Source organism: Chiloscyllium plagiosum, unplaced genomic scaffold, assembly GCF_037043375.1.
Source record: "Chiloscyllium plagiosum isolate Xiang-an unplaced genomic scaffold, Cpla_swu_hap1 HiC_scaffold_24, whole genome shotgun sequence".
In the NCBI taxonomy this organism is placed as follows: domain Eukaryota; kingdom Metazoa; phylum Chordata; class Chondrichthyes; order Orectolobiformes; family Hemiscylliidae; genus Chiloscyllium; species Chiloscyllium plagiosum.
This window is the reverse complement of record NW_028270162.1, coordinates 45,531,662-45,545,335: the sequence shown is the minus strand read 5'-3', so window position 1 is coordinate 45,545,335 and position 13,674 is coordinate 45,531,662. Positions and strand designations below refer to the sequence as shown.

Below are 13,674 nucleotides of genomic sequence, written 5' to 3'. Positions count from 1 at the left end.
AGAACCAGCAACACCCAGCTTCCAGGAAAGTGATGAAACATTGAGAAAAATAGCCACTGGTTCAAGGTTGTCACTAGCAATACAGCCATCTCTGAACAGAGTCACTGATACCTGAACACAAAGCGTACAGGTTGAGGAGAGGAGGGGTGAGGGTGAGGATGGAATTCCAGGCAGGAATCTGACAGTGGGCAGGTGAACGCAAGCTATAGGGTTTCTTTATCATCACCAACTCTGGCTGAACCCATTTTTCACATGAGCTCCCATCCAGCGTTTTTCTCCCCCCAATCCCATCCTTAATATCTTAGAATCCCTGCAGTGTGGAAGCAGGCCATTCAGCCCATTGAGTCCACACCGACCCTCTGAAGACCATCCAACCCAGGCCTACCCCATCCCTGTAACCCTAACCATGGCTAATTCACCTAGCCTATACAGCCCTGATCACTATGGGCTACTTAGCATGGCTAATCCACCTAACCTGTGGGAGGAAACCCACACAGACACGGGGAGAATGTACAAACTCCGGACAGTTACCTGAGGCTGGAATTGAAACCGGATCCCTGGCATTGTGAGGCAACAGTCCTAACCACTGAGTCATTGTGCCGCCCTAATCTGTTCATAAATAATAGACCACTGGTAGCATAGAAGGAGACCATTTGGCCCACCATCTGTGTGCTAGCTCTTGGCATCATCCAGTCCCACTTCGCAGCCCTTTCCCCATATCGTTGCATTTATTTCTCTTGTCCCTTCAGATGAAAACATCCAAAAGAAATGAAAAGAGCAGTCTACATTTTTAATGCCCCTCTCAATTTTCGCCCTGGTTGCATTCATAAGTGTTCAGGATGTCAATCTTTGGTGTTGGCCGTGTTGGAATTGACCTTGCAAGTGTATTTTTTTTTAATCAGGTTTGTAAACAAACAGTACGCCTTTAAGGCTTTCGGGGAATTGGGTTTTCTGCTTTGTGAGGCTCTCAGTACTCAGATGGATTCCTGCTGTTTTATACGCACAACATATCATTAGCTGAGTTGATATTCTGTGCAATGTTTAATATACTGTAGCATGACCAGAGAGCAAGCTGGGAAAAAAAAAAGTCTCATTTGAAATTTGATTTGATGGAAGTTAATCTTACGGAGAAAAATAATCAAAATCTCCACAGCTGTAAAGCAGTATTAATCATGAGACTTAACTGCAGATTCTGTTTGGAAATGAGATTAAAGAAGCAGCAAACTGTGGTAAATACTTGGAATGTAAATTAATTATCCTGAGATGCGTTCCATGTGTTCAGTCTTTATTTATTTCATCTCCTTGTTTTGAAATATCAGTGGAGCCGAAAAGGCGCCACTTCCCTCCATAATGAGGTCAAGAGAATTGCATTTGGTAATGGCAGCCAATTGGACCTTGGCCGACCATGTCCACACCCAATATCATCACAGGGCTTGTCCTCACCCGCGTTATTGGTGGCTACTTATGTTTGGTTCTGTTTTAGTTACTAAATCCAGACTATCTGAGCAACCAACAGAGGGAACAAAACAGAGAACAAAGACCAAGGTTTCAGAGCTCTCCAAAGTTGGGAATGGACAGAGTGGGAGAAGTGGAGGGGGAGAATCCGAGAAAATACTAGAGCCTGACTGAGGCACTGATCCCAGTTAGGCTCACCAGTTTTAAGGCAGGAATCCCATTCTCCATTCCCAATTCCACCCCCCCCCGCCCCCCCCCCCAGGGCAGACCAACAACAGGCCATAAGCAGTTTAGCAACTGTTCAAGCCAGGCACCAGAAGAACAGATTATTTCATGTGTTCATGGGGGTCTACGGGACATCATTCATTGCCCATCACTAATTGCCCTGCAGAAAGTGATGGTGAGGTTGCTTCTTTAACTGCCACAGTTCTTAGGGGCAGAGATGCCCACAGGGCATTTAGGGAAGGAATGCCAGGATTTTGACTCAGCTACAGTTAATAACGGTGATATAATTCCAAGTCAGAATGATGAGTGGTTTAAAGGGGACCTTGCAAGTGGTGACATTTCCATGCATCTGATGCTCTTACCCTTCTAGGTGGTAGATGTCACAGGTTTTAAAGAGCTGCGAGAGAAACCTTGGTGAGATATTGCCTTGGTGGTGAAGGAAATCAATGTTGAAGGTGGTGGTTGGGTCATTAACCAAATGGATGGTTTCAAGTTACTTGAGTACTTTAGAGCTGCACCCATACAAGTAAGTGGAGAGTATTCCATCACACGCCTGACTTATACCTTGTAGATGGTGGACAGGCTTTGAGGAGTCAGCAGGTGAACTATTCAATGTTGGCTTGATAGTCTGTAACGTGCTCTTGTAGGTACATAGTTTATATTCCTGATCAATAACAACTCCTAAAATGTTGATAATGAGAAATTCAGTGATGGTAATGCCATTGAAAGTTAAATTTCTCTCTTATCAGAGATGGTCAGTGCCCAATATTTGTGCTGTACATGTGTTACCTGCCACTTATCAGTCCAAGTATAAGTGTTGTCCAGCTTTTGCTGCATATGGATACAAACTGCTTCAATATCAGTGAACATCCTCACTTCTGACCTTGTGATGGAGGGAAGGTAATTGATGAAGCAGTTGAAGATGGTTGGGCCTAGGACTCTACCTGAGGAACTCTGTAGGAATATCCTGGGGCTGAGATGATTGACCTCCACGACCACAGCCATCATCCTTTGTCCCAGGTATGATTCCAACCAGCAGAGAGATTCCTCCCTGAATCTGATTGACTCCAGCTTTGCTAGGGCTCCTTGATGCTGGACTCAAATTCAATATTAATCTGGCAGATCCCAAACTGGGCCTCACTGAGTAGGTTATGACTGAGCAGGTGCTGCTTGATAGCACTGTTGATGACCCCTTCCATCATTTTACCAATGATTGAGAGCGGACTGATGGAGCAGTAATTGGCCAGGTTGGATTTGTCCTGCTTTTCATATCTAGGACGTACATGGACAGTTTCCTGCATTGTCAGGTCGATGCCTGTGTTTTATCTGTACTGGAACAGCTTGGCTAGAGGCATGGCCATTTCTGGAGCACAAATCTTCAGTACTATTGCTGCAAAATTGTCAGGACTCGTAGTTGTTGCAGTATCTGGTCACTTCCATTGTTTCTTTATTACATGGAGTGAATTGAATTGGCTGAGGGCTGGTATCTCTGGTACTGGGAACCTCAGAAGGAGACTAAATTGGATCATCCACTTGCCACCTCCAGCTGTATTTCTCTTAGGTGTATACTGGGTTCCCCTGTCAATAAAGGTCAGATCAATTGGTGTGTGGGATTGTTAGTGCTGTATAGTGCACACTGCTTCCCATGTCTGGCATACAAGTAGTCTTGTCTTGTAGCTTCAAGACATTGACTCCTCATAGCTGTTCCTGCTATGCCCTCCCATAGTCTTCATTGAAGGAGGGTTGATCTCCCAGTTTATTGGTAATGATAGAATGGTGGACACGCCAGGTCCTGATGTTGCAGATTGTCTTTGGTTCCGATTCTATTGCTGCTGATGACTGGCAGTGTCTCAGGGATGTCCAGTTTTGAGTTGCTATACCATTTAGCACAGTGATAATGTCACCTGAAATAGTGGAGAGTATCTTCAATAAGTGGCAGGTAACACATGTACAACACATGTACTTCTCCACAAGGGCTGACATGGATGGATTCATCTGCAAAACTTCAGTGAGGTCAAGAAGATTTTTCCCTCCTGTTGGTTCCCTTACCACCTGTCATAGGAACCTGACCAGCTCTATCACTGATGCTACTATGGAGCCACTCTTGGTGGTGGACATTGAAGTTCCCCATCCAAGATATATTCTGTGCTCTTACCACCCTCCATGCTTCCTCCAAGTGATATTCAACATGGAGGAATATTGATCCATCAGCTGAGGTTGTGCAGTAGGTGATAATCAGCAGGCAATTTCCTTGTCCATGGTTGACCTGATGCCATGACACTTCATGGGGTTTGGGCTCAATGTAGATGGCTTCCAGGCTACTTTCCCTCTAATTCTTCCTGCCACTGTGCCAACCTCCAGGGTCCATGTTTGGCAATATCTACTGAAGTTGGAAGTCAGTGCAAAGACCTTCCGAGCAGTTGCATGGCCACATAGCCATGCAGCTTGCAGTGAATACTGCTCCCAAGTCAACCCCTTCCCTCCTGTATACCACTATGCAGCAATCTCTACTGGCTCTGTCCTGCTTTGGGTCTAAGACAGAACACACTCAAGGATAGTGATGATGATGCCTGGGGCCAGACCTGTAAGATATGATTCCATGTGTATGACTATATCAGGCTGTTGCTTGATTAGTTTATGGGACTGGAGAAAATGAGGTCTGCAGATGCTGGAGATCAGAGCTGAAAATGTGTTGCTGGAAAAGCGCAGCAGGTCAGGCAGCATCCAAGGAACAGGAGAATCGACGTTTCGGGCATAAACTTTTCCAGCAACACATTTTCAGCTAGTTTATGGGACAGCTGTGCCAATTTTGCCTCAAGTGCCTCTCACCCCTGGATGTTGATCAGGAGGATTTTGCAGTTTGCTTAACTTGCCATTGTTATTTCTGATGGCTAGGTTCATCTGATTTCATTCCTTTCTTAGACTTTCTTTGGTTGGATACAACTGAATGGCTTGCTGGACGTTTCAAATGGCAGTAAGGACTCAACCACATTGCTGTGGGTCTGGAGTCTGGCTTCCCTCAAGGGGACTAGGGCATTTCCAGATCTTATTGAAACCTATTTTCACCATTGCTATGCGGGGGGTTAGCATGCAATTCCCCTAAAATGTCAATTTAGGCTAATGGGTTGCTAGTTCCATAGCAATACCATTACACCACTGCCTCTTCTGGTGGTATAAGGCTGAGTTGTGCACAAATTGGTTGGTGCATTTCCTACATTCTAACAGTTCAAGATACTCAGTGTCAGGCCCTTCTCAGGTTTCGTTTTATGTCAAATTATTATTGAACAAAATGTTGAAATAAACACCACACTGAAGAATGTAAAGTCGCTCTCTCCATGCATACACTCTTGAATGATATTGATGCTAGAATGATATGTTCCAAATGTGCAGCCAAAAATAGCTGCAGGACCAAACTTGGACATACAAGTAAAATAAATGCTGAAGGCAGTTGAAATATTGGTCTCCTTTTACACAGTTGGCTGGCATGCATTGAAACCAGAATACAAGCCACCTTCAATTTGGGAGAGGGGCGACATCGTTGTTGAAATGGAGAATACCCACTAGGCCATATCGAAATATGTGTTTGGAGTAGGAATGAGAATTTTACAGAAATATTGTAGCTTGTTCATTTGTTATCCCTTCTGGGCATTTGGTACTGCCGCAAATATATCATTCTCCAAGAGCTGGGTTGTTAGAAAAGCCTTCAACCAGAAAAGTAAAATTAAGTAAGTTGCTTCAACACAACCACATTGCAGGTGCTGCACAAGGGGATAAAAGAACTGAGGAATTCCCCATTTCCATCAGTGACACCTTTAACTGCAATGTGCAGCATTTCAGCTTTTCTGCCTCATAGAAAATAAATGTAAAAGGTCACACATTCAAAATGCAGAGCAGTTCTGAACTTGGCCTTTAATGGTGCACTGTGGATTGGCATGACTCTGCTGTTTCCATGGCAGCGCCTCTCTCTTCAGAAATTGGAAGACTGAAGGCCTTAAACAGAGTGACTGTCAGCTTATAATTATACCTGAAAATGGAGCTGAAAGACTCAAGAGTTGTTTGAACTCCTCTCTGCTTCTAAATGCCCCGAAAACCAGCCTTTGAGCTTCTGGCATTTGACAAGATATTATCATCAAAGATTGTGATGGCTTTGTCAAGTCAACGATCGTTTTCAACTTTAGAATCGGTACAGTATGTGTTTCAGAGATGGTTTCAGCATGAGGTATGCTGCATGATGCCAGTGTTCCTGCTGGTTCGGCTCTTTATTCCAGGTATGAGGGCACTACAACCACACCAAAGAGGTGTAACTTGTATTTACTGACTCATGAGACAAATAATTGAATAGGTTGGGTCAGGTTGGGTTTCAGTGCAAAACAGCTTGAATTTTCTGGACTTATGATATTTGCAAATAAGAATGTAAGGCATTGGAGCAGGAATAAACCAAACAACCTCTCAAGCCTGATCCTTCAATGGTGTTCTATAACCAGTATTCTCTCTAAGCTGCCCGGTTGTGCACGTGCTCAGTCCCTCCAAGGTTCTGTGCATGGTAATTGGCATTGACATGCTGATCATGGCTTTGACTTCCAATTCCAGAAGTCATTGCTATGCATAGACCTCGTATGTCAATTTAACTGGAAACAAAATTAGAGAATGCTGCCTGGAACTGAGATGATTAATCACGACAAACTATTTTCCAACTATCAACTAGCTATGTCACCAAACAGGAGAGAATTTTCATCAGATTCCCAAAGGTTCTAGTTTTGCTCAGGCTCCTTGATACTACACTCAGTGAAAAACTGCCTTGATATCATCCTCTTGAGTTCAGCTCTCTTGTCCATGTTTGACCTAAGGCTATAATGAGGTCAGTGGCTGAGTGACCCTGCCAGGACCCAAACTGAGTGTTGGTGAGCAGAGTATTGCTGAGTAGGTGCCACGTTATTCATTTTGGTGCCTCCTGCATACAATGTTGCTGCTGATTGAGAGTGGGTTGGGAGGATTTCTTGATGAAAATCTTATGTTGATGTCCTCTAGACTTTTCCATGCAAGAGTAAACATTCTCTCTTTATCACTCTAATATAATATACATGATTTTAAATACCTCCATTAGGTAAATTCTCGTCATTCATTATTCAAGCAAAAAGCAACCTAGCCTGGTATTCCTTTTCTGACATGATGTTCACGCAGTTCTGGACCTACTAAATCTCTTCTGCACCCTCTCAATTTTTTATAAAACAGCAGCTAGAAACTGAATGCAACAATCTAAGTATGGTCTAAATAGTTTAGAATAACTTCCCTTCATTTCAATTCTATTTATCTATTTTCAAATCAAAAAGGCTAACTTTCATTTTTTCCAAAGTCCAGAGAATATAGATGTATTCTACTCAATCTCTCATCATGGGAAAACCCCCCTTTGCCTGGAAACAATCCAGTGAACCTTTGATGCTGCCTCTCCAACTCGGTTGTCAATGCTGCTTTAAGTATTGTGGCTAAGGCTGTATAATAGTACTTAACAAGTGTTATTATAGTAACTAAGATTTTCTAACTTTTATGCCCAACCTTTTGCACAAAGGGTTAATACATCAGTGCTTTCATGATTGTTTAACGTAACTTCAGCTTTTTTCATTCAGGCCTCATCCCCGCTTTGGTCTATCTTTTCTAAAAGCTACACTCCCTGCAGTTTCCAATGTTGGCCAGAAGTTGTAAATCAACCTTAAAAGTAATCTTAAATTAATCTTAAAATCAATTACATAAGTAGGTGTGACATTTCAAGTGTATTGCTGCCTGTATTTGTGGAAACAGTAAATGTGCCATGTTAACACACCCTTGGTGGTATAATCCCTTTATTAAGGAATAGATATCATGCCATAAATCTCACCTTCCTGCTTCATAATGGAGGATGGAGCATCGTTAAAAATGAGCATAATGAAATGCAAAGCATCCATGGATTAAAGATCAATTAAACTTGGGATTTAAAAGTTTTCAATAGCAGCTATTCACCCTCATAGCGAGATCGTTATCCCCTCCTTTGTCTGTTCAACTGTTCTTCCTTCTCTTTGGTTCTAGCTCTTCTTTTCGTTAACTCCTTAACCCCTCCCCCCACCCTATCTCCTGCATATGAGCCAACATTTTCCTAGCTACTATCAGTTCTGAGGGTCACCAAACCCGAAACGTTACCTCTGATTTCTCTGCACGGATGCTGCCAGACCTGCTGAGCCTTTCCAGCAATTTCTGCTTTTGTTTCTCATTCACAGCATTCGCAGTTCTTTCTGTTTTTACTTAGAAGTTTTATTTATTTTCCTCTAGGTCACGCCGAATTCCCGCACAAGACAGCTCAGAGAATTGTAGCCAGCCATCTCCATCTGAACCCTGGGTCATCACCTATAAACCCTCGACTATTTTGTTCTTTAAGAAAAAACTGAAGAACCAGCATGGCGATCGGAGTCCACTTGTGGGTGACTAACTTACTGCACCAACAGAGGACTTCACACCCCAACAATCTCCGCCTCTCGTCTTCAACCACGGAAACTGCTTTAAGTTATCTTTCAGTTGCAACATCCAGCACTTTGATACCTCAGCGTGGAGGTGGCTTTAATCTCACTGAATTAAGCACTTCTCACAGATACACGCACTCGCGCATGCTCATTTGGACCACCGCAAGACCAGTTGGCTGACATCTCCAAAGGCAAGAGCTCAGTAAAACTGAACGATCTCGGCTTTTGTGTGCAACACTCTTGCAGTTGAACAAGGGTGAGACTGTCACCAGCATGAGACTGTACATTGTATCGACTGGAATTCTCTTGGGGTCTAATAAGGGAAAGACACTTCACTTGACTTTCAGAATCCTCTTGGATATAGATGCAGTTCGGATAGTGAATTCATTCTTCTGTGGGTGACTCTTCTACTGTGTTCATACAGCCCTTCAAGCCATGCTTGTCTGCACGATCTCATTGAGCTCTACGGGTGATTTCTTAACAGTTGCGGAAGAGTGAAAACCTTAACTTTTTAAATTATCAAATTTGATTTGCAACCACATTGCAGGTAAGGACCAGAAGGAACCATGTTCTGCTTGGCAGAAGACCACTGGAAAATTGACAGTGAATAGCAAGGTCCAATTCAGCCTCCAAAGGCTTCACCAGTGTGCAGCATCACAGAGCCATTACTGCGAGGGTGAAGAATCATGCGAAGGATTCAGAAATAGGCTCACTTGTATAACTCTGTCCTGGTAATCTATTGGCTATATTCAACTCAGAGTGGGAGTTTGCAAATTCTAATGTGGGAATGCCAAAGTTCCTTGTACTAAAATGATGCTCAGTTGCTAATACCAGAGTCTAATCACGTAGGATGAACATGCAGGGCTGACTGAGCTGGGGATGGTTCTGTTTTGTTGGGGTTTCCTTCATTCAGTCAAAGCTAAACCTTAAGCAAGCCTCTCCTGCCTTTTCAGAAAAGCTTAAGTCCAAAAGAAGTATCCTCATGCATGTGCGGGATTTCACTTGTACTTGTTTTTACTTGTTTGTTTTTGTTTCTGTTGTTTATATCTCTGTCAGGTACTCTTCAGAATGCTCAGTTACCTGGCGTGGTGTTGGGCTGTGACCTGATCTCAGTTTTCTGCCAGCCCTGCTGTATAACTACTGCTAGAGACTGATAACATTTTTTTTAAAAATTCAAACCTCCAGCTGATAGGTGAAGTAATGGCAGTCAAATACATTTACTGTAAGAAATGACTATAAACACAATTGACTAAACACTATTTTCTTTTTGTCCTAAGTTACATATTAAAATACAGATAGAAAGATTCCGTTTTATACTTATCACGCATTACATTCTCCATGGAATCACATTCCTTTTATTAAACAATACACTGTTGCTTCTAGCCTTCGATGAGATCGGGTATTGTCAGTCCATTGAGGAATACCTTTAATTGACTGTCTCCGGGCATTGCCTTAGCTTTTTTGGTGACTTTCCACCACCACCAGTAAAGCCTGTTCTAATTATTCATCATCTCTTTGGCCGTGCCAAAATAGATCTCCCAGGGTTCATTTCTTCAACTGGAGACCATCTCCCTCTCCCATCTGGCAAGAGTAAGATGCATAATCAGGTGACCCTTCTGTCTGCTGGCCACACATAATCTCTACCTGTCTGAGATTTTACTGATTTGTAAAGAAGCCCGAAACCTGATCTGAAAAATAGATTATTTAACACTCTTCCCGATTCTAACATGAAAGCCATAATCTGATATCCAATGACAAGTGTTATTTAGGTATCTTTGGTCCCAACTCCAATTCATCTTAAAACTCAATAGGCAGTCTACAGCACCTTTTACACTGAATCCCTACAATACATTTTTGGGATTGTGTGGAGACCCAAGCTCAGTGCATTGGTAAGTACAAGGCCTGGTGCCATGGTCTCCAAGCATGAACGCCTTGCACTGTCTTTTCTTATTAAAACAATCTAAACCCTCCTTTATGTCTTTAACAATCAAGCAACCAGTGCTCACTGTCAGCTGGACTGCAGAGATGTTTGCAGAACCAGTGACATGTTGTGCATCACTGGGGTAGTGTACTGAAAATCCATCCCCACTGTTCTTGGAGTTATTATGAAGGATAAGGTTTTGAAAACTACGCCGAATTGTCCATTTCACCTGTCTTTTAGACAGAAGGCATGAACCAGGTTTCTGTACTTAATAAGAATGACTATTTATTCCAAATAAATAGACCTTAGTCATATTAGTCCACTCAACTAATTAAAGCCCTCACTCTCTTGTTAACCCCCCCCCCCCCCTTACACACAAACAGACAAATGCCAACAGAAGAAAACCGTAGATGTTATGGGCAGGGAGAAAAACTGGGAAAACAGTTCAGTGGCTCCTGTTCCCAGGATTTGCTGAGATGTTTCTTGTGCTGATCAGAATGTTAATTCCTGAACTTCCTTCTCCGGATGCTTCCACTTGTTTTCAGGAGGCTCCGGATAAGTGGGTCACAAGTATGAAGTGTTCACTTTGACTTATTTTATTTTAGATTAGATTACTTACAGTGCGGAAACAGGCCACCGTGCCGCCAAAGGCCACTGTGCCGCCCACAAGCTACAGTGCACAGCAATTGCTGACAGAAAAATAAATTGAGTTTCTTTAGGCTTAAACTGGTTTACCTTCAGAGAACAGAGACAGTTCTTGAGGAGATCTGATAGCTCCTCACCATTTTGGTCACAGTCCCAAGACGTGCAACTACCTGATAATGGCACCAGTGTCTGAGTTTACCATACACAGACCTTGGGTCTCCCCAGAGTTCCATCATTCTTGGCAAGTAGAAGGCCTTTGTCATTGATACCTGGTCAAAGACCAATCAGCTGTTTGTTGCTGGTTGAATCTCCATTTGTAGATACCCTCAGATCCAGCTTGCCTGCAAACTAAACTTCAGCCACTTCTTAAACAAGCAGCTCTATAATCAGCACTTACAATAAGCATCAGGTTACTTACTTGCACAAACTACAGCAACCCTTGAACAACCCTTGCTTTTTAAAACAGCTAATTTCCCAAGTCAGTCACAATCAAAAATATAGAACAGCCACAGTCTTTACACACGATTCCCTTCATTTACTTTAAAGCTATAATCGTAAAACATAAAAACCTTATAAACCTTGCAATTCTAGCACCTCCCCGTTTTGATGAGTTTTCATAAATGTTATTAAAATATAACTACATAACATATTTCAAACATCACCAACTAAATTATAATTAACTTACCAGATAGAATACAAGTAATGTTCTCTCCTTATGTTGTCACATTGTTTACCAAACAGTCCAACATGATGGCTTCATGGTTTTTAAGATATATCAAACTAAATACATGTAACAGTAAAATGTAAAGCTCCTTTTCCAGAGAGGAAAGTCCTTCCTCTTAAATAGCAGAGAAATGGCTATGTTGCCAATAGCCCTATCCCATGATGATTAAAGTTCACATTGTTATCATGCAATATTGGGCTCCTTAATTCATTCCTATTCTCTGTACTGTCCTTTTCTTTAAGAAGCATTTGTCTTTTCAATCTTTCAATTCCCTTCATTGTCATTAGTGTTCTCTTCATTGTCTCTCCAGCTCCTCTGTGGGCTTGCAAAAACAACAATTTGTGCCTGCAGGTTAGTCCATGTGCCTATGAGTCTGTGCATTAGCTTAAAACCACAGTGTCCCTAATTTTAGAAACATCATAGTTGTAGAGTCAAACAGTCATTGTCATTGTCATACAGCATGGAAACAGGCCCTTCAGTCCAAGTGGCCGTGCCAATCAGAGATCCCAATCTGACTCAATCTGTCCCATTTGCTAACATTTGCCTCATATCCCTTCCAACCCTTCCTCTTCATGTACCCATCCAAATGCCCTTTAATTGCACCACCTCTACCACCTCCTCTGGCAGCTCATTCCATACACACCCTCTGCATGAAAGTTACCCATCAGGACCTTTTAAATATTTCCCCTCTCACCTTAAACCTATGCCCCCACTCTGAGAAAAAGACCTGAACCATTCATCCTCTCCATCCCCGTCATGATTTTATAAACCTTTAAGGTCATCCCTTAGCCTCAGACTCTCCATGGAAAAAAGCCCCATAACTCAAATGCTCCAGTCCCAGCAACATCTTTGTAAATCTTTTCTGAGCCCACTCAAGGTTAACAACATATTTGCTATAGAAAGGAGAGCAGAACTGAATGCAGTATTCAAAAAGTGGCCTCACCAATGTCCTGTGCAGTAGCAACCTGACCTCCCAACCCCTATACTCGGTGTTCTGGCCAATGAGGGCAAGCGTGCCAGAAACCTCCTTCACCACCCTGTCTACCTGTGACCCCACTTTCAAGGAACTATGCACCTGCACCTCTAGGTCTCTTTGTTCAGCAACAATACCCGGGGCCCTACCATTAAAACTAAACAAGTCCTGCCCTGGTTTGCCTTACCAAAATGGAACTCCTGTTAGTTATCTAAATTAAACTCCATTTGTCACTCTTTGAATCATTGGCCCAACTGATCAAGGTCCAGTTGTTATTTCTGCCAGAACACTATTTTTTAATATACTCTGATTTCTTGTGGTCACTGAAACCCTGTAGCAAATGTTTCAAATTGTCAGATTTACCTGCTACTCCCTGTCCATGAACTAGTTGAATGGAGGGGCAGGTTTGAGGGGCCAAATAGTTTACTCCTCCTTATGTTCAAGTAGGTGAAGCCTTTTTCAATGGAGTTCAAACTTCTTGGCTTCAAAGGGCAGCACGGTGCCCCAGTGGTTAGCACAGCTACCTCACAGAGCCAGGCACCTGGGTTGGATTCCACTCTTGGGTGACTGGAGTTTGCATCTTCTCCCTGAGTCTGTGTGAATTTGCTCTGGTTTCCTCCCACAGTCAACAGTTATGTGCAGGTTAGATGGCGCGGCCATGTTATATTGTCCAGGGATGTGCAGGCTAGTTGGGTTAGCTATGTACAGGGTCTGAGTGGGATGCTGTTTGGAGAGTTGGTATGGGCTGAATGGTCTGCTTCTACACTGTAGGGATTCTATGAATTTCCTTTTGCAATTCAAGGCTTTCCCTCTACATTATAAAATTCTAATTCTAGTTCATGTATTTTGACTTGATTTACTTTCTCTTTCAAATTCTTTTCATGTCTTTTACCAGCTGTTTCAATTGTGACAGAATCATTGCCAACTCAATTTATATGGACTATCTTTCTCTCCTTTAAGGTTCCAATATTGAACCAATACTTCAATGAACTCTGCTTTTCTCGTACCAACTTTTAATTCTATTTCCAGCTTTTCTACCATTTTTGAATTAACGTTTGTTGACTGTTAGGCAAAAGTGAGGACTGCTGGTGTTGGAGATTAGAGTCGGAAGTGGGGTGCTGGAAAAGCACAGCAGGTCAGACAGCATCTGAGGAGCAGGAGAATCAACATTTCAGGCAAAAGCACTACATCAGAAATGGGGCTGCGAGCCGAAGGGGTGGAGAGATAAATGGGAGGGGTTGGG

At 42.7% G+C, this 13,674-nt stretch overlaps 1 protein-coding gene across 3 annotated transcripts in view; it reads left to right on the top strand.

Moving 5' to 3' along the window:
- Positions 1 to 13,674, top strand: part of kremen1 (kringle containing transmembrane protein 1) — a 214,769-nt gene that overhangs the window by 176,187 nt on the left and 24,908 nt on the right. The window contains exon 9 of one of the 3 annotated variants that reach the window (XM_043715909.2): positions 7,981 to 13,640. The exons of the other annotated variants lie outside the window; for them this stretch is intronic. Coding sequence (XP_043571844.1) covers positions 7,981 to 8,137 — 157 coding nt within the window. The 3' untranslated portion in view covers positions 8,138 to 13,640. Of the gene's footprint in view, positions 1 to 7,980; positions 13,641 to 13,674 lie in introns of those variants that run through there. 3 annotated transcript variants of the gene reach the window in all.